The sequence below is a fragment of the Tasmannia lanceolata genome, unplaced genomic scaffold, assembly GCF_043159265.1.
Source record: "Tasmannia lanceolata isolate RefF3 unplaced genomic scaffold, GAP_Taslan_0.1 ptg000023l, whole genome shotgun sequence".
Lineage (NCBI taxonomy): Eukaryota > Viridiplantae > Streptophyta > Magnoliopsida > Canellales > Winteraceae > Tasmannia > Tasmannia lanceolata.
This window is the reverse complement of record NW_027518700.1, coordinates 3,033,550-3,059,409: the sequence shown is the minus strand read 5'-3', so window position 1 is coordinate 3,059,409 and position 25,860 is coordinate 3,033,550. Positions and strand designations below refer to the sequence as shown.

At 39.8% G+C, this 25,860-nt stretch overlaps 1 protein-coding gene across 8 annotated transcripts; it reads left to right on the top strand.

The window, feature by feature from the left end:
- Nucleotides 1-9,289: 9,289 nt before the first annotated feature.
- Nucleotides 9,290-25,409, top strand: LOC143856267 (uncharacterized). 8 transcript variants are annotated; one of them, XR_013238143.1, is made up of 6 exons: nt 9,290-10,088; nt 18,493-18,861; nt 19,394-23,973; nt 24,088-24,181; nt 24,303-24,369; nt 25,147-25,409. XR_013238143.1 is itself a non-coding variant. In XM_077366434.1 (4 exons), exons 1-3 carry the CDS (start codon nt 9,975-9,977, stop codon nt 23,930-23,932), a joined length of 5,022 nt encoding a protein of 1,673 aa, XP_077222549.1. In that variant the 5' UTR covers nt 9,290-9,974; the 3' UTR covers nt 23,933-23,973; nt 24,303-24,916. The 8 variants fall into 8 exon arrangements, 1 of the variants encoding a protein (XP_077222549.1); XR_013238142.1 differs by having other exon boundaries at nt 24,088-24,217; XR_013238146.1 differs by lacking the exon at nt 25,147-25,409 and adding an exon at nt 11,932-12,050 and having other exon boundaries at nt 9,950-10,088; nt 24,088-24,217; nt 24,303-24,916.
- Nucleotides 25,410-25,860: the final 451 nt, after the last annotated feature.

The following is a 25,860-nucleotide window of genomic DNA, read 5'->3' as shown; positions in this document are numbered from 1 at the left end:
GACTGAAAAAAAAAAAAAAAAAGGACTGGTAGGCCTATGGACCACAAATTTGGGTGTTTGCCCCTTTTTCCTTAATTTAGGTAGAGCTCCTGTTAGGGTTGGAACTTGGGTCGGCTTGCATCAGTCCGACCTGAAAACACATGGGTCGGGTTTAGAGATCCGGAGTTTTCCTATAAAAAAACTCAACATGGGTCTGGTCGCATCAACCCGACCCGACCCGATCCGACCCGACCCAAGATAGTCTCTTGGGTAGGGTAGCATAGCGTAGGGTTCTAGAGAACTCGACCCGCTCGACCCGAGTTGCAACCCTAGGTATTTTGCATCTTCATTTATATTGATTGCAATAAAATGAACTTGTGACAAGGCTTTTGCAAATAGATTCTTGGAGCTCGGTTTAGATTATAAATTGCTTGTTCCGATGAAAAAACCATTGTTGCATTTACTTTAATCTCCTTGTTCAGCACTAAAGGCGCACCTCTATTTTTTTCATAATAGTGCATTCTTCAAATCAAGTTAAATAATGTGACAATGTGTAAAAACCCGACTTGACCCAACCCGAGAAACTAGCTTGGGTAGGGCCAGGTTTATGAATCTTGGAAAAAAAAAAACACCCTACCCGAGTTGCAACCCTAGTTTGTGTGTAAGTTTTTTTTTTTTCGTGTGCGCGAGTGTATAAAAAGAGGATAATTATGTGGACACCCTCATGAATCAATGCATAACTTTTCAAGGAAATAAGCTACATCTTAAGGGGACTCAAGTCACCCGTTTACTACAATGGAGCATCTGCTAGGATATGTAGCAAGAAAGCAGGGAGAGACACTTTTATAGCTTATACATGAATGACCTCATGCAAACCTTTGATCATCAGAGAGTTAATTTTTGTTAGTATTGATGTCACATGTGAAGCGTCCATATGGCATGGAACAAAAGCCATCTATGTGGACTCACTGGGATCATGTACCACATGAGACCCTAGTATTGTGTCTCACACAAAAATATTGGTTATAAGAGCACATGTGCTCACTCTCTTGTACCTTATAAATGTAATCCCATTGTTGTTCCCATAACCATAGGAAGTCCTTCTTTATGCTGTTGCTGCACAGCACAGGCAATGGAGATTGAGATAAAACCGTCCCTGGGAGGTAAGGACTCAGGGACATAGCGCTAATTTCATTGCTGGTTTGATTCCCACGGCTCCAGTGAATCTATACTATATATAAGAGGATATATAAAACTCTATAAAATGTAAAGTTTCACTATTAAATACCCTATAAATGTAAATTTCTATATAGATATTAAATATTTTATACATGCAAATTTTATATAGATGTAAGTTTCTTTGTTTCTATTACACGCCTTACACTTTTTGTCTCTATTTTAATTTACTCATAAAAATTTACTTAGAAAATCATGTATTTTTTCATACAAAATAATATTTGCGCATAGCGTAGCATGCCATTTTCTTTTCTCCCTTAGTAGAATTTAAAATTGCAATTTAGCCTGAAAGGACATATTCTAAGGCTCTGTTCACTTGCGTTCCCGGGAAAGCAAATCCCTGGAATACAGCCCCTTTTTTCCTTGACAAGACAGAATTCTGGTGTTCACTTGCTTTCCTGAGAAAGTAACAAGCACAGGTGGAAAATGTCAAATAATGACATGGAAATTACAAAAAATGATGTGGAAATGTCTCTTTTCTCACAAGTGTGGGATACCAAATCCCACTATTTTGGTCGGATTTGCTTTTCCGGAAAAACTAGTGAAATAATGTGGGCAAGCAGTTTCTCTGGAAACCTTTTCCTGCACAGTTCCTGCGCACGTGAACAGGCGCGGGAAACCTTTTTCTACACAGTTTCCCTTGGTTTCTTTTCCTAATGTCACGTTAGATTCCCGGGAAAACAAGTGAACAGAGCCTAATTGTTAGTAATGCACTTAAGCTTAATAATATATGCTTATAGTGAAAACTCTAGCCCACAAAATCTGGGCTTAGAAACTGAATCAAGCCAATGGGCCTTGAGAATAGGCTCAACCCTTCCCAACCTATATATGCTTCTTTCTGGAAGCCCATTCGGTACAACACAAGGTGATGTGTGAAATCGTTGAAAGGCAATGTGTGAGAGAGTGTTGGGACCCATTAGACCCTTTTGAGGGGACATTTGATTCAGACCTATGATTTCATTTCATTGGGAGTATGGTTTCTAAGGGTCCCACATGCATTATTTAACTGAGTACCATCCCCTATGGCACTAGTCTTTCTAAAAAATCAAAAGGGCAAAGCTTGGCATTTCTCTTAAAAAATGAAAAAGAAGAAGATGGATGACCCATCTCACTAGCATAGCTAGCAAAATGGTGGGGCTAGTTGTCAGAAGCATCTTGTTTCCATCTGACATAACCATATCTGTTGTGTTTGGTGAGCATATCCCACACACATAAAAGTCATTGCAACACTTAACGGTAAGCATCAGAAAGCAACTTAAGAGGATCAGTTCTACATCTGTACGAGTCTCACTTTTGGAAAGGTGTTTGGCAAACTTTATTCTGGTTGATAAAAAAGGGCAACCCCTCCCTTTTATGCATCAGTTTCTTGCCACACAACAGAGACATACTTTCACAACATTAATAGTTTAGGAATCCCCAGTTCTTTTATATCACGACATGAACTCATAAGTAATGTTGATTTTTTTTCTTCTTTTTATTTCTTCTTCCTCATATGAATTTTCTTGAGATTACAGTCATTGGGAATGGGATAATGATAGTTTGAAAGTTTGTTTTTTTTAGCCTAAAGTAGAGCTGTATTCATGAGAGAAGTCTTGTTGTTGGTTTTTTTCCCCTAAGCCAGACCATATTCCCCCTCTCACTTCATTGAATGAGGACCTTTTTTGGTCAATCTAAGGGCTGCTTTAGACAGAGGGCCATGTGATAGTACATGACTGGCTTTAATTACATGGGGAAACTAGAATGGGATGAACATATGTACTTGTGCTGCAACCATGTTTTAATGTTTGGAATGACCCAAAGCCCCTTTCCTCGAATGTAAAGTTAGAAATATTTCATAAAAAGAACCCATGCGACTTGCTCCATCTAATCCATCTCATTTCACCGGGGAAGTAAATGTGCATTGACATGACTTTAACCCAAATGTAATCTTGAGAAGGTTAAATGGACCAGTAAATCTAAATGATACATTTCTCTATACAAATACAGGACGGGGCGCGCTCTGCCTTAATTATATTGGAATTACATACATTGAATACTTGGAAGACCCTAGGCGTCACATCTTAAAGCACTCCAAGCTTTAGAAGGAAGATCCCTCTACTACCTAAATGCACTATAAAATTTCATATCACAAGCATAGTTGGCCAAAGAGTCAGCAACTTGATTGGACTCTATACAATTCACGACATTGATATCCTTATATTGGATAGTCTAATACGAGTACAGAAATTCCTTGTCAGCTGGTTGTTAGCTGTTGCCTGAAGTGGTTGGTATGCCATCAAATTGTTCAACTTGTTCTTCTGCATTAGTATGCTAGGGAAAAATGCATGGCAATAAAATTTTGAAAAATTTATTAGATTGCGACATATCTTTAACATAAATTCCTCCGTCAATCACCTGCATTGACCACGGTCTTAGTGAGATGTTTGATATGATCCATGAGAATGTCAAAAAAAGAGGGGGTGAGAGTTCCCGTGTTCCATTTGTTGTATTTTGGATTATTTGGAAGGAGAGGAATTCCCATATTTTTGAAGGCAGAGGATCATATCTCGATCGGATGGTTTTGAATATCAAATCAACAGTAGTCTCTATCTCTTTAACACTACTCTTTTGCTGGATATTCGGCAGGGATCGTCATTGGAGATTGGAACACAATTTTGAAAGGTGGTGTTCCTAAAACTATAGTAGCAAGATGGAAATCTCCTCTGAGAAATGTTATCAAACTCAATATCGGCGGCTGGTCCCCTGGCAAGGCAGGTATTGGAGGTGTTTTTAGGAATTCTTCAGGCGACATCTTCTACTTTTTTTTCGGGTGCAATCCATATCACCTACTCCATAGAAGTTGAGGTCCGTGCTCTCCACCAAGGATTGACCATTTTCATCAGCCATATGGAGCTTAGTTTGGAAGTAGAAAGTGATTTCTCTAACACAATTTTGTGGTATAAAGGAGTTTGCAACGGGCCATGGAGACTAGCCAATCTCGTGGATGAGATTAAAGATCGAGTATACGAAACTTTCTCTTTTTTCTCTCATTCCTAGAAGCTCCAATGATTTGGCTGATCATCTAGCCAAATTAGGAGCAATTAGTACCTCATTTTATATGAGTGGGTCTTTACCGACTGAAGAGCACTTGCTATATATATATATATATATATATTTGATGGCGTAGGGTGTCCTCACCCCACTATGTAGAGTGGGACTATTTCCCTCCGGATGCGCGCAATCACCCGTAAACCACGTGCATCGGGTAAGCCCAGGGGGATTCGAACTCTCGTCTTTGGGAGCATACTCAAGACTTTAAGCCAAAGAGCCACACCTGTACGGGTTTCATTTTTATATTTCTTATTAAAATTGGTATCTTTATAATAAAAAAAAGAAGGGGTGAGAATTTATTGATTTTTTAGAGCGCTAGCACCGCCCTGCAATATAAAATTTAATTACAAATCAGGTAACAGTACAGCATTCTTTAGAATTTTGGCATTTGGGCGTGGCTATCGGTACATCATAGAAGGGGAAAAAAGATAAAAATGGAAAATTTGCCCATTTAAATGAATTGATGGTCTCTTTGTATTCACTCATTCCTATTTTGAGCTTTTCATTTTTTCCATGGTAATCGAATGCTTATAAAGCTTACATTCTATGATCTTACGCCATGTTAGAAAGGGGTGATCCTTTTAGGATATGTGTCATAGTAATCGTCTAAGGTTAGAAGGAGCGATATCAAAAGAACAGGGTCAATGCCTTCTTTAGCCAGTGTATCCGCTTCTTCATTTATCACTTTCAAGAGATTAGGAGTGCTTTCGCTTCATATTCATCTATTATTCCACACAGTAGCAGATCCAGGATTTATGCATAAGGCTGGAAGTTTATACATGCTTATACATAAGGGGGGCAGGCCTTCAAATTTTAAAGGGACTGGCCCAATTGAGTTGGGCCTATTAAGGATTTGGCACAACTCAACAGGGCAACTGCCCCCCTTATGCTACATGTAGCTCCGCCCCTGATTCCACACGATCCGGAGTAGCATTTGAGAGTTTCTCCATTGTGGCTTCTAGAGATACTCTCTTAATCCAGCTAAAACTAGATTAGATGATAATATTATATTATGTTAAATAAACCCATTTTGTAAGGCTGAAATTTATCTATAATCTATCTATCTATCTATCTATAATAGATACTAAACGTGTTTCTTTCCTTTGTCATTCGTTTTCTTTCCTTGTAAATTTTGTCCTGCAAAATGTTTTTCATGGAAACTTTTGCAGGATTTTTTTATATGGTAGATTTGTTTACACCTAATGCATATCATGGGTGTGGCCATCATTTTACAACACATGTTTTGATATTGTGAGGTCCATCATTTTACAACATACATGTGTTTTGATATGGTGAGTCTCATCATTTTACATCTATGCATAGCATGGGTGGATCCACCATTTTTCTACTTGGTAGAGCCCACCATCTCTAAACAAACCCATGCATATGAGGGGGCCCACCATTTTACCTCATGTTTTTATGAATTGATGGGTGGGTTCCACATCTCCATCCAATTCATGCATAGGGTGGGCGTTCCACATCTCCAGCCAATTCACGCATTAGGGTGGGCCCCACCATTTTACACTGTGGGGCCAATTATTTTACACCCATGCATAGTAATCTTTCCTTGATTACTTGAAGTCCTTCAACTTAAACAAGATTGACGGAAAAACTCTGGAGAATGACCCTTTATTCTATTGCCACACACTATGGCAATCTTTGGTTGAAATTAATTTTCATTAAACACTTTTTGGACGTTGGTTGGGTGTTAATGAGATGACAAGATCTGATGTCCCACCATTGTTGCTTTCAGGTTCTCATTATGTAAAAACATGGAAATGAGCAGAAAAGTGGATCGCTATCATAGATGGACAGGATAAAAAGAAGATAAAAGAGGAGACTGTCCATGTCATGGATGACTGAAGAGGTAGAAGAATCATAGAGAGCACCAAACCATAATTAGAGGGTTGGAGCCATGTGGGCTAACCACCACGAGCAACTGTCTAAAGCTGGTCGAGTTGTGTTGGGTATGTCTCCACCCTCCAATCATGCTCATCGAAAGTTTCCCTTCATTGAGGAAATCTAGAGAGAGAGAGAGAGAGAGATCTTTGTCAAACAAATGCTCAAGGAGGGTTTCAATTGGGGTGCAACTCGAGCCCGCGGGTTGAGGCCAACCCTAATCCAACCTGAGGTAGCATTACCTCAACCATAACCTGACCCAACTCAAGCCTTGGGTTGAGGAGGGTCAATCCTAACCCAACCCGCATTTAAATCTTTCAACCTTAAGCCAACCTGTCTAACCAAATTTTCCAAATTAGTTTGGGGTTGAGTTTGGGTCACAATAAAATCAGAGGGACAGTGTTGGTTACCGGTCAGGTTGGGTCATTCAAGGCCTCAACCCTATTCCAACCGAAAATTAAATTGGGTTGGCTTTTTCCAATCGAATCCAACCCAACCCAACCCAACCCAAGGAAAGGCCAACCCAAGCCGAGCCAAAATTGGGCTGAACCCATCAGGTTTCGCTCAATCTCGAGCCAAGTTGCACCAATCCTATTCCAAACTACATTTTAAACAAGATTAGCACCACATGTACCTTGATTAGTTCCATTATATTGTTGGCCATTACAAGTCCTGCCTATTTTCTTTGGTCCCACCCTCATTGGATGATTCTTGACCTTTGATTGAGTACGATGTAACAGATATCTTATTTTATGTCTACTTTTGCATGTCTCAATCTTGTGAATAACCATATCTCCTCCCCATGAGAATTAGACCTATTGGGTCGGTCTGTGATGGCACATCAGATCAATGGTCCCAATCACCAGTACATATTCCACGTATGTGCTGAGTCAAGGTCGTTTTCATTCATCAACACATATTGTCTATTTGTCTTGCTACTCTATCTCTCATTATTCTTATAATTTTTTGGTAGATAAGTGAGATTACGACTTTGATGACTTCTCCAGTACAAATAAAGCAGTGTTAGATGGTTGTGCACATTTTACCAAACACATTCATTCGAAGCTAACATGTTCCCTTATATTTGAGGGCGTTTCAGCTATGAAAGAAGCCCATTCTAAGGTGTCCACCGGCACATTTTAGCAAGAGTTCTATTGTAGAGGGGGTTAAAAAATTATAGAAAACAGGCACCGGTGGGTGTAAGCGAGTGTTAGAGAAAATTTCTCATGTAAATCCGATCCGATCGTGCACAAGTAAACGGAAAATAAAAAAATAAACACAAGCCACAAGATGAACATGAAGATTTTATGTGGTTAGGTCAAGATGACTACGTAGGGGCTGGGCCTCTAGCTCAACTGGTAAAGACTAGTCAGCGAGTCGATCCCAGCTTACTTACAAAAAAGAAAAGAAAGGATAGCTACGTTCACGGGCGAGAACATGATCTTCTACTATGTGAAAACAAGATTACAAGGATTACAATTGGATTAACGTGCAAACCACAATCTTTTCCCTTGCCTTCTCAACCAAGACTGTACACAAGAGAGAGAAATTATATAATGACAGCCCTTTACATATAAAGGGCGGAGAGAGAAAATATCAACCCTCTTGATTTTTTATCAGAGGGAAAGTAAAAAAAGAGGGTTCGACCTAGATCAAAAATCAAGGAGGAGAGTTTTTTCTCTCTTTGCCCTTGTTGTTTGACGGTCGGCCACCAAATAAATTCCCCATAAGAGAAACCCGATAAAACTCCAAAAAAAAAAAACCAAGAAAAAATACTCTACCTTTATCTCTCTTTAGGGGTGCAACTCGGGTCGGGTTGGGTCCAACCCGATTTCCAATCCGGCTGGGTTCAACCTGACCAACCCGATTTGCAATTTCCTCAACCCGACCCAACCCAATTTCCAATTCGGGTTGGGTTGACCCAATTTGATATGGTACCAACAATTGACCACCTCAACTCAAGCCAGGTTGTTTTGGATTTTGAGAATCAATAGTGAGTCACCACTAATCAGTTTTTGACTCACAATCGGTTCTCAAAATCCAAAACAAACAGGGACTAACAATTGACAAATGAAAATGTTATCCACAGTACTATATTTTGATGATCACACTCCTCACTTTATTAAAGTACGGTATGACCCGCATCATAGGATTATCCAAACCGTCCATTGTGGACTGTGGAGACTATTTCAATGTTAAAAAAGAAAAACACATACATAACTTCTTCAGATGGAATACAATAATATTAATATAAACTAGGATCATATTTATATGTTGGAATTAACATCACTGCTAAATGGGAATTTGAAAATTTCAATTCGGGTTGATTTTTCCCAACCCTAACCCAACCCGATTTGCGAAAAGCTTAATCCGACCCAACCCAAATTCGGGTTGAACGTCACCCGAGTTGCACCCCTATCTCTCTTGCCCCACGTACCAATTAAAAGCCCTCTTTTGTTTTGCGGCCACTTAGCCTCTCGATTTTGATCCTCCGAAGGAAGGCTTTAATACATAAGTTTTGACCTAACTTTAAAAAAATCTCTCCTATTTTTGCTTCTAAGTACACAAAATTGGTGGAGGAGGTCATTTTGGTTTCTTTTCAATGGACTCACATAACACAACAGACCCGTATATAGTAGTTGAATGCTTTCGACCTAATGTTGATGGGCCATGATAAGAAGATCATGACCATTCAACAGGTGGGACCGGATACATCTAGCAGTGACCGGTCCAGATCAGGGTTGGTCTGTTAGATGGACGGTCCGGATCATCTAGGCCGTTCCCTATTTCTCGATAATTTTAAAAATTTGAAAAGAAAGAGACTTACAATTAGCCAATAGAATGACTAGGGTCGTTGATCTGGTGCGATTTTACCGTCATGATCCTTCATTAGTAGGCCCCATAAAAATAGACGGTCACGATCATACATTTATAGACAAACCAAATGTATAGTGATGATGTGACTTGTGAGAGACGAACCAATATCGGTCTGTCGCGACTGACCTAAACATTCGGCTTAAGCCTTAAGGAATTACTCCCTTCCTTTTTTGCCTTCTGGCGTGGTCTAAAAAAAAACCATTTCGTTCGCTCTCTCTCTCTCTAAAAAAAACCATTTCGTTCGCTCTCTCTCTCTCTCTCTCTAAGTTCGATCCAAGAGGGTTTCAAAATCCCTCGATTTCGCTGCTCAAATCGATTTTTTATCTCTGGATCGGAGCTCGCGATCTCGTGGCTTTTAATTTGATCCGTGTATCTCTCCAAGCCGTGGAGAAATTCAACCCTAGCTCGCAATACCGCCTCTTTTTGGGCTAGGGTTAGGGTTTCTGTGAGTTGGATTCGCTTGGATAACGAATGAAGGTTGGGTCAAAGGATCTAGGGTTTCCCTTCGCGAGAATTATCGGTTTTTAGGGTTTTGGGATCGTACGGTGGAATTGCAAAGGTTAGGGTTTCCATGACGGATGGGTGGGAGAAGGATCTAGGGTTTCTTGGCACGCGGATTATCGGATTTTAGAATTTTGGGATCAGACAGTCGAATCACGGCTGTATTGATTCGAAAGTTAGGGTTTTCAGTGTGCGGGTTATCGGTTTTTAGGGTTTTGGGATCTGAGAGTGGAATCATATCGGTGTTGATGTGAAGGATCTAGGGTTTACCAGTGCGTGAATTATCAGTCGTTAGGGTTTTTGGGATCGGACGGTGGAATTAGGGCGGAATTGATGTTTCTAGTTCGGGGAGAGGGTGGGATTCAAACTAAAATTGGGGAATATGCAAGGCTATGCATGGGAAGGAAGGTGAGGAGAGGAAACAGAGGCGGCACATGTTGCCGGTCCCTGAGCACTCCACGACAGTAGCCGATTCTAACACCGTCACAGCCGATTCGTTCTGCAAGGTCCTCCTTTTGCTCCATTTCTTCCAGATTAATGGCTTTTAAAATTCCTTGTTTGCAATGAAATTCATCAATTGCTCTTGAAGGGTTTTTTTTTTTTTTTTTTTTCTAGTTGAGTTTAGCGTGAAAAAGGTGTTACATGCCTCTGAAACAACCAATTACCCCCAAAGCTTAAGCTGTTAGAGATAGTGTTATTTTATCATTTATAGTTCAACATTCCCCCTCACTTGTGGCCCCTCTTTTAGGTTGGTCGTATATGTGAATTTTTAATATCAAGGAGTTGTTGGGTTTTGAATACAGGACCTGCCATGAGGCAATATCTTTGATATCATGTGAAACAACCAATTACTCCAAAAGCTTAAGCTGTCACAGTTGGTGTTATCTACTCATTTATACTTCAACAGTGCGTAATTGGCTGTAACACAAACAAAAAATAAAATTGAAGATAGAAGAGAAAAGAGAGAATGGTTGATTCGAGGCAACTGGACCTCCTAACTGTTCAATTCAGGAGGAACTATGAATGTCCAAAATCAGAGTTTCTTTTCTTGGTTGCAAAACCTCCCTTTTCATTGAAATGCAATTACTTAAATACAAGCACAGAGGTAGTGCCACATCACAAACCCATTAACTCCCTTACAAGACACATAATCAATAACTAATGCCCACAGGACTAAAATACATAACCACATAATAACCACATGATAACTACCAAAATACACTACAACAGTATTAACATGTCAAAAAGGAACATGGTTTCGTGAACCATTGATTGAATATTTTCTAGTTTAGGAATTTCTGGTTGAGACTGAGGTTTTATTTAATTTTGTTTGGGGGGGTTTTTGGACCGAATACGAGTGTGAGATTATGGTCTAAGAGTTCTAGAATCTGCTTTTTGTTGGTTATCAAATTGAAGTTACAAGAGAATTTTGGACATCTACTTGAACCCTTGATTGTTTGAATTTTCCTTTTTCTGTTGAAATGATCAGTTTTCACGCATTTTACTGTGTTTATTGTGCTGGATTATTAGTAGTATTATTTTTTGCCTTTTTCTGGTTCATTGATATTGGTTGCTATGTCTCTAGTTGACGGGTGTTTGTGCATTGGCACCTCTAGTAGGATGCCCATTATGGCTCATGGAAAGTGCATGTGAGGGTTGCATATTTTTTTCCTTGATTGATAGGAATTGGGGCAATCTGCCCCATTGACAAACCATCATAAGGTCCTTATACCCTTGGAAAACAGAAACTGTTAACTCGTTAGACACTCTTGTATAACATGACAAAATTGGGTGTCTACACATGGTATAGTTGAAATTTATGGGTCCCTTTAGGCTTGAATATTAACTTCAGAGAGAAATAACACATATCTAATAGTCCCTTAAAAAAAACAAAATCTAACAGCTATGATGATGGCTGGTTCACATCAACCCTAAAAACATACATGCTCATGTCCCTCTGTCGAGTCGGAATAAAGATAACCTACATTGTTGGCGTTGTCGTCTTGGTTAGGTCTTTAATTCCTAGTTTGAATTCTATTTCATGTGTACCTTTAAATGTCAAACTTGTTAGTTTGCCAAGCATTATTGTTCTACCTATTAAAAAAAGTTTACGTGCTCTATGCATCTTTTTTGAATGATGAGTGATCGATGTATTTTTCCATTTCATTTAGTGTGTTCTGATGTTCAAGTACCTGCTTCCATTATTTCTTATACCGGTTATAAGTTCCCAATCTAATTAAAAAAATAATTCAAAAGTGGGTCCAAACACATTTTTAACGCAGTATTAAAATATTTCTTACTGATAATGGAGGTGAATATTGTTCTTTTGACCTTCAATTGTATTTCTAGGATAAGGGAATAGAATTTCAATCGTCATGTCCTCGTACCCCTCCGCCAAATGGTGTAGCCGAGAGGAAGCGAGAGGAAGCATCGTCACTTACTTTCACTTGTGCCCTTCTAATAGAAATGTAGGTATCTAAACGTTTCTGTGTGATGCTGTCCTCACTGATTGCTATTTGGTTAATCATTTGCATTCTCTTATGTTAAATCATAAATCTCCTGTTACTTTCCTTGATACTTGTTGTTCATCTTAGAGTATTGTTCTACGCGTGTTTGATTGTGAATGTTTTGCCAAAAATTTCGATCCATCTAGAGATAAGCTATCACACAGATCCGTTAAGCGCGTATTTGTGGGACACTCTTGTTCCCTAAATGGGTACACATCTATCATCTCGGTCATATTGAAGCAATACGTCTATGGATGTTACATTCTTTGAAGACACCCTGTATTTTTCTAATGATGGGAAGCCTCTTCTTGATTACTTAGGGGGAGTATATGAGAGATGAAAATATTGTTCTTCCAAGTTTTTTGAATTGTTGTTCTTCCAATTGTTTAAGAGGAGAGTTGAGGTCAAGAGACTCAACAAATAGGTACAACAAGGACATTTTTTATCACGTATGATTAAAAAAGGAGTAAAGGAGAGATACTTGCACATGCCCATGCTCCTTTGCAATTGGACTCTTTGATCTCATGTACATCTAATCCCTTCTTGTCCCCTTCTATTGTTTCTACTCTTGATATCCTTTTCCCCCCTAGTATTCATCAGATTATGTTGTTCCTATTATTTCTAGTGACTCTGATTTACTTATAGCCTTGAGAAAAGGGAAGAGATCATATTCTGTTCATCCCATCAATAAGTTTGTCTTTTATTATTTTTTTCCTAGTTCATACAAATTTTTGTTGCATCCCTTTCTTCTCACACAATTTTAAAAAGACTAGAAGAGGCTATGGTACACCTCGAAGGGAAGACGAAATTGTTGCCTTAGAGAAAACACATACGTGGGAATTGGTCACATTATTCCGTGGCAATCAAGCTTCTATCCATATTACTTCTAACCCAGTGTTTCATGAGAGAGCGAAGCATACTGAGCTAGACTATCACTTTGTCTGAAACAAGCAGAAGCTGGCATTATCTCTACACCTTTCATTCGGCCGTTGGACCAATTAGCAGACATGTTTACCAAAGTACTTAAGAAAAGTCAACATCGGTCTTCCAAGCTGGGAATGAGTGGCATATATTCCTAAACTTGAGCGGAGCTGTTGAAGATATTACATTATGTTTATTTCATAGAATATACTCTTAGTTATTTTGTACTTTCCCCCCTTTAATTAGGGCATTGGTGTAATTTCTCCATATAGATGATGTGTTTAATAGAAGGAGAGGATTCGCTCATTGGGAATCACTCACTACTTCTTCCTCCCCTCTTCACGACTTCTCTCTACCTCTCCGTTATTCCTTTTTCAATCTTTCCTTCTATTTTTCTCCTCTCTTATTCTCAACCCTTTCACATATACAATCTAAAAATATTACTCATGTATAGAAATTATTACAAGACTAATTATATTGTTTAATTGCGCAGTTCAAATCTGTTCCTCCAGTCATGTAAGTTTTACTTGGATACAAGCGAATGTGAGTGTTGTTATCTAAAGATGCTGTCACAAAGTGTTTGCAAGCTCTTGATTAGAGGCTCATAATTTGCCATATTATCAAAAACATATAATTGCCAATCGTTAGGAATAAAAAGAAGTCTTAAATAAGTTTAACCATGAATAATGAAGAGGTTGGGAGTTTGGACAAGTTAGAGATCTATAACCACTGTGTAACGACAGATAGGCAGGCGTGGTTGTAGGATGATCCAAGTCTGTTCTCAAGTCTTTTTTTTTGTATTCTTTCATCAATGGGGGATAATCCATTCCCTTATGCCAGGGGTGGGTTGCACTTGTCTGTCTAAGATTTGAACCATTAGCATGGGGACATTTTAACTAGTGAACATGTGCCTCATTTGTAGAAGGTATAAGAGTTGGTCAATTATCTATGTTTTTATATCACTCAATTGTGTTAGTTTGTTTCTTCTTTAACCTAATGTCACTGAGTTTGCTTCATATGTTTGTTGGAAGGGCCTTTTGGTGTAAGGGATCAAAGACCCAAATGGTGTTAAAGCCCAAGCTTTAGTAGAAGGGATGTGCATTTTGTTGACCTTTTATTGGGAAATCTTTTGGTGGAAGGCAACTCATTAGGTATTCTTGCATGTGAATTGAAGAGGAGTTTGGGTCCATATGGAGATTACTAGATATCATCTGTTAGGAGTTGCAGAGGAAGGAAGAATTTGAACTGTATTGGAAATAGGTAGCCAAAAGCAGACTATGCTTAGGAAGGAAAGTGGTTAGATGTAAAGCTGCTGTTATCGGCCCTTGTTGCTTAGTTTCCATGTGAGCTTGGCAGGCAATCTGGGATTGGCTGCTATATATGCGTTTAGAAACAACAACGGAATTCAGCATTCTAAAGTTCTTTCGGGATAAAAGCCTCAAGTGATGTAAAACGCTCAAGCTTTACTACAAGGTTTGTGGATTTTTGCAAAATGTTTAGATTAAAGTCCTATGCTGTGAGAAGAGGAGGGTGGAGCTCATTAGATCACTATCTAAAAATTCTGAGTCAATTGTCAACTCGTCCAAATGGGCTCACTTTTATTGGGGGAGCTCATTAGATCACTATCTAAAAATTCCGAGTCGATTGTCAACTCGTCCAAATGGGCTCACTTTTATCTTGGCCCAGTTCTCGTTCGAGTTCAAGTTTTTCAGTACAAAGTCAATCAAAACTCCTTTCACTTACCCGAATCAACACTCTTTTGGCTTTCCTGGGTTAATATTTCTTATCAGATTTTATTTTCTTTTTATATTGTGTTAATAAAAATTGACTTCATCAATCATTGACTTACCCAAGTCAACTCCATTTTGTTTGTGACACAGTTTTTGTCCAAGCATGAGTTTTGAAAGACCTCATTAGATATCTCAATCATTGACTTGCCCAAGTCAACTCCATTTTGTTTGTGACACAGTTTTTGTCCAAGCATGAGTTTTGAAAGACCTCATTAGATATCATTGCATGGTTATTGAAGAAGAGTTTGGGTCCATGGAGATTACCAAGAGTATCAATGATATTTTAGTTTGTGATTTGCTAGGGACCACCGCAGAAGACAAAATCTGAGCCTGTGTGGCTGCTCTCACATGCAACAGCCCAGCTGCGAAATGCCTTCTGCGATGGTCCCGAGCAAATCCCTTCTAGTTTTTTCCTTTCATCATACTCTTCTTTCTTTTTGGTCGAAAGATTATATTACATAATTACTTGTAGGTGAATAACTGAAAGTTTTTGAAGAATTGGTATTAACAATAGCGCTAACATGAACATTTGTACCATTCAAAAAAAAAAAAAACATCAACATTTGTGTCCAAGAAGCACAAGTACCTCCAGCTTGTCTAAGACATGAGTCCTTTCAAATCGACATGGCCTCATAGCATAGCATATGGTTAGTTGCTCTGTGTGCTCACTCTATCTTGCAAGGTTTCTGGCTTTGATTTCAGTTTTGGTATGTGTCTCAGTCGTGATGGAAATTGAAACATCTCAGTTTCATATGGAAATTTCGGTGGAAATCTTGTAAAAATACAAAATTAAGCACAAATACACACTCAAAAACCATCACATAAGCAAAAAAAACTACCCGTATTCATTTAGCAACATTGAAAGTATAGTGACTTGCGTTGTTGTGCATGTCTGATAATTCTGTACATTACATATCCACATGTGATTCATATAAATATTTTTACATATTTCTTGAATGGCTATTTATACGTAACATGTACACACAACAATTTATATGCACTTCATATAAATATACTTATGTTACACATACTGGTATAGTATACTACTTATACACTTATACAGTTTTGGTTTCGTTTTGCATTTCATTTTCGGTATGCATTTTGGTGGGGATGGAAATGGAAACATTTCGGTCGCTTCATGTTGGTTTCAGTGGAAATTTAAAACAATGCCATCTTGTTCATTATACATATAAGATTGCTTTTGTGAATGATTTTGAATGTTTCTATGCCATTGATAAGGTAGACGTTTATATATATATATATATATATATATATATATATATATGAGAAAACTGTTGGTGAGCTTAAGCTCACCATTTTTTTGGTGTGCTTAAGTTGTTATAACACCTCCCATTCGTTTAAATGTTTGGGTCCCGCTGGGTCCCGCTTAAGCGCACCAATGGGAGGCGTTATAACAACTTAAGCGCACCAATGGGAGGCGTTATAACAACTTAAGCGCACCAAAAAAATGGTGCGCTTAAGCTCACCAACAGTTTTCTCTCTGTCTCTGTCTCTCTCTCTGTCTCTCTCTGTCTCTCTCTCTCTCTCTCTCTCTATATATATATATATATATATATATATATATATAGACGGATTTTGAATGTTTCTTTCCCCACAATACCAACTGCCCAATCATACTTCTTGAATGTTTCTATGCCATTGATCTAACATCTTTCAATTTGTGTATTTTTCTCTCTTTATATTTAAATCCGTCTACCTATATATATGTGTGCGTGTGCGTGCTAGTGCTAGCATGCTGGCTCATGCTACACATGGGTGTAAAATAATGGGCCCCATCCCATCAAAACTGTGTAAAATGGTGGGCATCAAATAACAGTTTTTTTTATTGGATTAAAACTTTCAAGTTGAGCAGACGTAGATACTTTTTGTAAGAGCAGACGTAGATACTTTTTTGTAAAACAAAACATGTTTCTAGTCTTAGCAAAACATCACAATTTATAATTTTCTTCTCCTAATCTGAAATAGGTTTTTTCTTTGATTAATTGTTTTCATGTAAGATTTGTAGCTAACAACTTGTCCAATCCAGAGGTAAGTAACACAGCATGTTGAGTAGCTAATATTGGGATAACCGAGAAAGTGAAAGATTCGGCTTATAGATAATTATATTAATAACCTTATATCTAATGCTTGAGTTCAGAATTGTTCAAAAAACTCAAACATCTCAAGTGATAAATCATAACATGGAAAGTGACTCATTTTGGATGAGTTGATACATTCACTCCGAAGCTCTGATGTGGCTTACCTGATGTTCAATTCAAGCTGCAATATAATCCCGTCACAGTATTCTTTCAACTCAAAAAATAAAATAAATTACCAAAGTTACAATATTCAAAATCTCCTTTGAATGAAGAATAAAGGAGTATTTGATTTGGTGAATCTGGCAAATTAAAACATCAAGGTATATCATACTTAAAGCATCGAGTTAATTACAAAAAATGTTTCAAAATTGAAGCAATACAAAATCTATTTCAAAAATAAGGGAATGATATTGAAACAAAAACTTCTTCAAATTTATTGGTTGAGGTTTATTGAATTGTAGGCCTGATTCATGGTTTTTTCTTTCTTTTTCCTTTTACCATCTTCCCAGAAAAATCAAGCGAAATCCTATTCCATATGAGAGAGGAAAGGATTGGATAGGAAATGACTGCAAATTAGTGTAATGCAAGGCAATAGTCCCCCCTTGTCCACTTTCCTTTCTTTAGTGTCGCCTCCATCTTTACGCTATTGCAAAGGTGTGGATGATCTCCTCGTCGCCAAAAGCAGGGCTTTGGCAAGCCTATTTGCATCTCCATCAGGCAGTCCAAACAGATCATGACCGGCCCTAGCACTGTTTCCATTGCTGCAAGGAGAGGAAGAAGCGCTTTTGAGGAAGACAGTGAAGGGGAAGCTGTAGATACTCAAACTTCTCTTCTATTCCTGTCTCTTGGTTTCATTTCATTTGATTGATTTTCTCATCTTGATTGAGTTATGAAATGGGACGTTCCTAAGAAATAGAAGGAGAAAACGGCAATCCTTCCTCCATTTAGGAAGTCACGCTATAATATAATAACTGTCCATAATAACTGCAATTTAAATTTCTTTTATGGCAATTAGTATTGAGATAAATGCAAAAATGGAATTTAAACGGGAAAAAAGTTGCACATTCCATTTTGAAGTAGGCAGCAAACCGAAAATAATAGCCCAAATTAATCGTGACATTCAATTTTGAAGAAGGAAAAACTTTTCCAGAAAAAAATTCTTGGAAAAAAGACGAATGACAACGGGAAAAAACGTGCTTAGTATATATTATAGATAGATAGATGTATTTGCATATTTTACACTTCAGAAATTTGGATTAGTAATTACCAAAAGTATCGATTTTTAATAAGAAGCTGAATAGCTTATTCCTTTTTTATTATGTATTCGTAGAAAGATGTTTAGATATTTGCTTCTCATTGCGAGGTGTTTTTTTTTGTGTGTAGAAATATGTTTGGAAATTTGCTTCTCATTGCTAGGTTTGTCTGAGTTATTTGATGCTTATTAAAAAAAAAAAAAAAATCATTCTTGTTTACCGACACATGTCACATGATATTCTAACTGGATTTACATAGGTTTCAGTTACTAGTTTGATAGATTTGTATTTTCTTATTTGAAAAATTTTCCCTCTTTATCAAACTTCTCTTGTTTTGTAGGATGGACGCAAGATTAGTGTTGGTGACTGTGCACTTTTTCAGGCTGGAAATTCCCCACCTTTCATTGGAATAATTCGTTGGTTAACGTCAGGGAAAGAGGATTTTCTTAAGTTAGGCGTGAATTGGCTTTACAGACCTGCTGATGTAAAGCTTGGCAAAGGCATATTGCCCGAAGCTGCACCGAACGAAGTCTTTTACTCGTTCCACAAGGATGAGATACCTGCTGCATCGTTACTCCATCCGTGTAAAGTCGCATTTCTTCGTAAAGGTGTTGAACTTCCTTCAGGGATATCCTCATTTGTATGCAGGCGGGTGTATGACATTGCAAACAAATGTTTATGGTGGTTAACTGATCAGGACTACATCAATGTAAGTATAGCATCCTTAGTTGTGTAAATACCGTTTCGTCCTGAAACCGGAACGAAACACCAAAAAAATCATAATTTCGCTCAATTCCGGAAATTTCATAATTTCCCGGAATCCGCCGAAATTCCTGAAATTCTGGATTTCATCCGGAATTCCCAAAAGCAGCTAGTTTTTTACTTTTTTTTTCTCAGAAATTACGACAATGCCCCCAAACGGCTAGTTTTTTGTTTATTTACCGTTTTAGCCTAAATTTGTGACCGTTTATAGCTGTTTTATAGTTGTTTCTTATATTTTTCTACCAATTTCTGCTTTTTTGGGATTTTTTCATATTTTTAACTATTAATTTTTTTCAGTAACGAAAAGTTTCGAACGAAATCCGGACGAATGTCCAGAATGACCGAACATTTCGTCCCGGTGACCAAAATGATATGGTCACCGGAACGAAATTTACAACTAAGATAGCATCTCTTTCCATTTACTTTGTTTACTGGTGCGATATTTTTTTCCTCTTATCATCTCTTTCTATTTTGTTCAGGAGCGACAGGAGGAAATAGATAAACTCTTAAACAAAACGGGACTAGAAATGCATGCGGCAGTGCAGTCAGGGGGGCGTTCTCCAAAACCATTGAATGGTCCAACACCAACACAGCAGTTAAAACCTGGTTCTGATAGTGTACAGAATAGCACTACCTCATTTCCTTCTCAAGGCGGCAAGGGTACGAAGAGGGAAAGGGGGGGTGATCAGGGCCTGGAGCCCATCAAGCGAGAACGTTTTTCCAAAACAGACGATGGAGATTCTGGCCATTTTATATCAGAGAGCACGATAAAAGCTGAGGTTGCCAAAATAACAGACAGAGAAGGGGGGCTTATAGACTCTGAAGGGGTTGAGAAACTCGTGTACGTCATGCAACTTGATAGAGAGAAAAAGATAGACTTGGCGGGGCGAAAATTGCTTGCAGATGTGATTGCAGCCACAGACAGGTTTGAATGCCTTAGCCGCTTTGTGCATCTTAGGGGCGTGCCTGTGTTGGACGATTGGCTCCAGGAAGCACATAAAGGGAAGATTGGTGATAGCAGTAGCCCTAAGGGAAATGATAAGTCTGTCGAGGAATTACTCTTGGCTCTGCTCCGTGCACTCGATAAATTGCCTGTAGATCTTCATGCCCTGCAGACTTGCAATGTTGGTAAGTCCGTTAATCATTTGCGTAGTCATAAAAACTTGGAAATCCAAAAGAAGGCTAGGAGTTTAGTTGATACGTGGAAGAAACGTGTTGAGGCTGAAATGGAAGTCAATGATGCAAAATCTGGATCAAGTCAGGGTGTTTCATGGCCCGGCAAGCCAGGTTTTTCTGAAGTTTCTCCTGGCGGAAACAAACGTATTGATGTTCCCATAAAAAGCTCCATTACACAGCCTTCAGCATATAAAGCAACATCCATTAAGCTTGGCCATGGAGATACTGTTCCCAAGTCGATATCTGCACCCCCTGGATCTATGAAAATGACACCGTCACTGCCTTCTTCTGTGATGATCAGTTCAAAGGAGTCACAATCTAAAATGACAGGTGGCAGTGGCACCTCAGATCTGCCTCTGGCTACAATAAAAGAGGAAAAGAGCTGCAGTTCCAATCAATCTCAAAACAACAGCCAATCTTGTTCAAGTGATCATGCTAAAACTGTGGCTTCGGCCTCCACTGCTGGATCCATAACTGGTAATAAGACCCCTTCTGGTGCTTCTCGCAATCGGAAATCAAGCAATGGCTTTATGGGGTCAGGTGTATCTGGAGTTCAAAAGGAAAGTTCTTTGGGGAAATCTAGCTCTATAAACAAGAATGCCTCATCTGACAAGGTAACACAGTCTGGATTGACATGTGAAAGGGTGGTTGATATGCCCATGGATCATGGCAACGGACACAGACTGATTGTTAGGCTTCCAAACCCCGGACGCAGTCCTGCACGAAGTGCAAGTGGAGGCTCTTTCGAGGATCCTTCTCTCATAGGTAGCAGAGCTTCTTCTCCTGGAGTTTCTGAGAAACATGATTCCCACGATCGTAAAGCAAAGGCCAAGGGTGATCCTTGTCGGGTTAATATTGCGACAGATGTGAATACGGAATTATGGCAAAGCAATGATGTGAAAGATGGATTGACGGGATCTGATGAAGGTGACAGATCACTTGCTGCTGTTCTGGAGGAAGAATGCCGCAAGAATGCCGATGAAACAGCAAAAACAATGGATGTGTCATCAGGAAATGGTAAAGGGGTCCCCTTGTCTGAATCCATGTCAGGAAAACCATACGAGGGTTCTTTTAGCTCCATGAATGCTCTCATAAGCTGTGCCAAGTATTCTGAAGCCAGTGCAACTTTATCAATGGGGGATGATCTTGGGATGAACCTTCTTGCCAGTGTGGCTGCTGGAGAAATGTCCAAATCTGACCATGCTTCTCCTATAGGATCTCCTGGGAGGAATTCCCCCGCGCAAGAGGACTCTTCTACGGGTAACAATGACAAGTTGAGGTTTTCACGTAATGGTGTTGTGGCTGAAGGTCAAGCCCAACCTGATGATGGTGGAGGTGGTGACATTGAAAAACAGGGTATTGATGTTGGTCATTTGCAGGTCAGCGGCGAATTGCAACAACTTAGTACATATGCAATGACTAATAGATCTGTAGACAGTAAAAACATCGTTGCCTTCACTGAACACAAATCGACAGGTGAGCAAAGTGACAAGTTTCGTGAAACTTCTGACTTGTGCTTAAAGTCTGAAGGGGAACCTGATGAAACAACTGCTGATGTGTGTGTGACTGTGTCAACTGGCATGTCACTTGATGAAACTTCTCCTATGGGTGCAAGAGAAGAAGGTTTAGAGGGTGAAGGAGCCAACCAACTTCGCGAAAAGAGGAATACTGATGGTGTTGCAGATTTTAAACCAACAGTAAGGTGTGCTTCGTTGGAGGAAAATAAGATGGTTGATTATGCATGGGACAAGATTTCTAAGGGTAGTATGGTGGCGTCTGATGTAGTTTCTGTGCCCTTAAATGATGGATGTGATAGAGACCAGGCCGCTTCAAGGAAAAAAGTTGAGGAGAACAATGCTGAGGACCCTCCATCACGCCCGTCTTTGGAAGTGGATAGTACAAATGCGACTCTTATGCATGAAGGGTTGACTGGTAGCATCTCAACTGAGCAGCAGGCACTTCCCGTTGTTGTAAACCATGTTGAGAATCCGGCTATAAGTGGTGAGAATACTGTCACTCTTGGTTCTGGTAGCATTTTGTGTCCAGACAATGTTAAATCTAAGACTGAAAAGGCTGAAGGCATGGAGATGACAGGTCACCTGGAATCAAGTGATAATCAAAGGACAGAGCAGACAAGTCTTGGAGCTAGCATGGGTTTGCTGGTGTTAGATCACAACAAGAGTGTTGGGACTGAGGAAACTTCAGAAAGAAAAGGGGTCCCTAATCACTGTCCCAGTGGATCTGCTCCCCATGAAGAGTCCACCACAATTCCAATCCATGAAACTGAGCAATGCTTGAAGTCCATGGACTCTAAGTCGATCACTGTCAAGGCAGATGAAAAAGAGGAATCCACATCTACTCCAGAGGCAGCTTCTTTGCCTGTTACCTCTGAATCAGATATAGCTTCAAAACTCAACTTTGATTTAAATGAAGGGTTTCCTGTTGATGAAGGAAACCAAGGTGAGGCAGTTGCCTCGGCTGCACCAGGGTTTACATCTGCAGTTCATCAGCCTAGCCTGTTACCCTTCTCTGTTTCTCCTATGTCAGCCAGCCTACCTGCATCAATTACAGTGGCTGCCGCCGCCAAAGGTCCTTTTCAACCCCCAGAGAACCTATCGAGGAGTAAAGGGGAACTCAGGTGGAAAGGATCAGCTCCCACCAGTGCATTCCGTCCGGCAGAGCCTCGGAAAGTTCTGGAAATGCCACTCAGTACCACTGTTGTCCCACCTTCCGATACCACTCCAGGGAAACCCGGTCGCATTCCATTAGACATCGATCTGAATGTGCCTGATGAGAGAGTTCTTGAAGAAATGGCTTCTCAGAGTTCTGTCCAGGACATGGGTTCTGAATCAGGGCCCACTCCTGTCCGAAGCGCTGGTGGACTAGATCTTGATTTGAACACAGTGGACGAAGGTACAGAGAATGGGCAGTTCTCAGCAAGCAGCAGTCGGCGGTTGGAAGTGCCACTTTTGCAAGTAATGTCATCATCCTCTGGCCAATTCCCTAACGGTGACGTGAATGTCCTGAGGGACTTTGACTTGAACAACGGACCAAACCTTGATGAAGTGGGTGCTGAACCATCATCTCACAACCATCATCCCAAGAGCAATATGCTATTTATACCCCCTGTTCCTGGCCTCAGAATGAGCAACACGGAATTCGGAAGCCTCTCATCATGGTTCCCCACTGCTAATTCTTATCCAGCGGCCGCTATTCCATCATTCTTGCCCGATAGAGGCGAGCACCCTTACCCGATTGGTGCGCCTTCTGGGGCTCAGAGGATATTGGGATCAGCTCCAGGTGGCACCTTTGGAGGTGACATCTACAGAACGCAAGTGCTTTCCTCCTCTCCTGCCATGTCTTTCTCTCCTGCTACTGCATTTCCTTATGCTGGGTTCCCTTTTGGCACCAATTTTCCGCTAGCGTCAACCTCTTTTGCTGGTGGGCTAACGACATATATGGACTCCTCACCAGGAGGCGGTCCATGCTTCCCAGCTGTTCCTTCCCCGCTGGTAGGATCCGCTACAGTCTCTTCCCATTATCCGAGGCCCTATGTTATAAGCCTCCCAGAGGCTACTACTAGTGGTGGAGCTGAAAGCAGTTGGAAGTGGGACCGGCAGGGTCTAGATCTCAATTCAGGTCCCGGAAGCACAGATATGGGAGGGAGGGATGATAGGCTGCCTTCAGCTCCAAGGCAACAACTCTCTATTGCCAGTTCTCAAGCATTAGCAGAGGAGCAAGCAAGGATATACCAAATGGCAGGTGGGGCATTGAAAAGAAGGGAGCCTGAAGGAGGTTGGGATGCTGAGAGGTTTAGTTACAAACAGCCCTCAAGGCAGTAGGAGAGCTTCAAAGGAACCACTTGGCAATGCAAGAGAACCTGGTGAGCTACCGGTCTTCTCTTTTTTTTCCTTGTATCTCTGTGAGAATGTTGATGGTTGTTTATAATGTATTCTATACACTAGTGCGCAAGGATGAGTTATACCTTGAATTGCAGGTATGTGGGAGTCTTCTCTTTCTCATTATCTCTCGCTCTTTCTTTATACGCACAAAATCCATCCACATGCGTCCGGTTGTTTTGCCTGAGGATTGTGAGGGAACCCTTCTCAGAAAATTCACACCTTGCTGTAATTCCTGTAAATTTTAGATTCCAACTTTTCCTTGAAATGAGTTTTCATGGTTTCAATAATTTCTTCCTTTTGTTTCTACCAGCTCTTTCAGGACACAAACATTCACAATTGCAGGATGGGTGTGATTGGGTGCTCCCGGGGGATGGGTGGTGAGTTCCTTCCTTCCATGTTTATATTATGATGAGAACCGCCTTTTCCCCATGCAACTGTAATTAAAAGAACCGAGATTTTGGAAGCTGTTTGTTCCTTGAATCTGTTCTGGGTGGAGTGGCCTTTGCAGATCAATTTCCCCCTGTAGATATTAACAGTTGAAATGCATGAGTTGCTGTGTTACCCAGACATCCAATATACTACTGTCTCTGACACACTTCAATACTGTGTGCGCCAACAGCAAGGGAAGAAAGTGGATGGGGATTTCCTTATTAAGAGGGCGTGCATGAACTGCCCCAAACAGGAGAATGCCATCTTAGCTATTAATTTATTCTATCTATTATCCTAGAATCTATGTTGATTTTAAGTACACAATAGCGGCCATGGACTTGCCTTCCTGTATCCTCTTCTTCTACTTCTGTTTTTGCCGGCTTTTACCTTTGATTTAGTCTTTAGATACATTTGAATCTTGTCTAACTTGCAACATTGTCACTCATACATGTTAGTTTTTTAGTCTTCTGGGTATAGCATAATATTTTTGTTTCATCTTTTTATCATTATTTACTGTACATATCTGCAAACTCTTGATTCAAGGTCTATTTTCTTCTAGCAGCAAGATCAACTTCATTCTTGAAGTTCTCCTGTCTTGGTAAGGGACAGATGGTGCTTGAATAATTTGTAACTCATAAATCATAATTCCAAGGAAGAAGGATTGAAAATCACATAAAAGCAGGTGTACTTGTTTCAGGATGGCTATTCAATATCTTGTTTTGCAGATAATCATTTGATCGCTCTCGAGATCACTTTCGAGTATCCATTGACGGCAACCCTTTTAGGGTTTCTTTAGGGACTGATTTGGCGATTTGTCTCTCCATGGATTGACTGAACGCCGACTGCCTTCCACTGGTAGGCGATCTTGTTTTTCACATGATTTTTTTTTGTCACTCATGTCAGCATTCTTACTTCTGATATCTGTTGTCACCAAAAACCTTCCCAAATTGCTATGGCTAAACCTAGAAGTGATCAAGTTTGCAAGCTATTATGCCATACCTGTGTAGTTTATGATTAGTATGTGTTTGCAGGACTTTCTCCAAAAACTTAATCCTTGATATGCAAATCGTATTTACTTGCCAAGTTACAGTAATTTCTCGGCCAAATTTTCATGGAATTGCTGCTATTAATCGCACTTTTCATTCTTTTAAAACATTATCCTATCCTCTAATATGGTGCTATTTAGGCTGTGCAATTCTGGTATAGCAAGCCAGTGTTTGTTTCATCCTTGGTTCGACTTGCTATCCTCTGTTCAGGTCTTTTGTTCTTGTATGTTGGCGTGTGGGTCCCAAAGTTTGATCTAAGCTTGATCCACCATGGGTCCAAAGGGCGAGGCACCGTTATAATACAATGAGATTTATGTATTGTGCTTTTGATTGATCCAAACCGTCCATCGTATTATCAAATAACGTGTGCTTCAATTAGTTTTTGACAATAAA

What these genes read in the sequence shown, in the direction of transcription:
- LOC143856267 (XM_077366434.1), top strand. Translation starts at nt 9,975, where the DNA reads ATGCATGGGAAGGAAGGTGAGGAGAGGAAACAGAGGCGGCACATGTTG. An exon ending in CAGCCGATTCGTTCTGCAAG is followed by an intron (nt 10,089 to 18,492) that starts GTCCTCCTTTTG and finishes CTTGTTTTGTAG; the next exon opens with GATGGACGCAAGATTAGTGT. An exon ending in CTGATCAGGACTACATCAAT is followed by an intron (nt 18,862 to 19,393) that starts GTAAGTATAGCA and finishes TATTTTGTTCAG; the next exon opens with GAGCGACAGGAGGAAATAGA.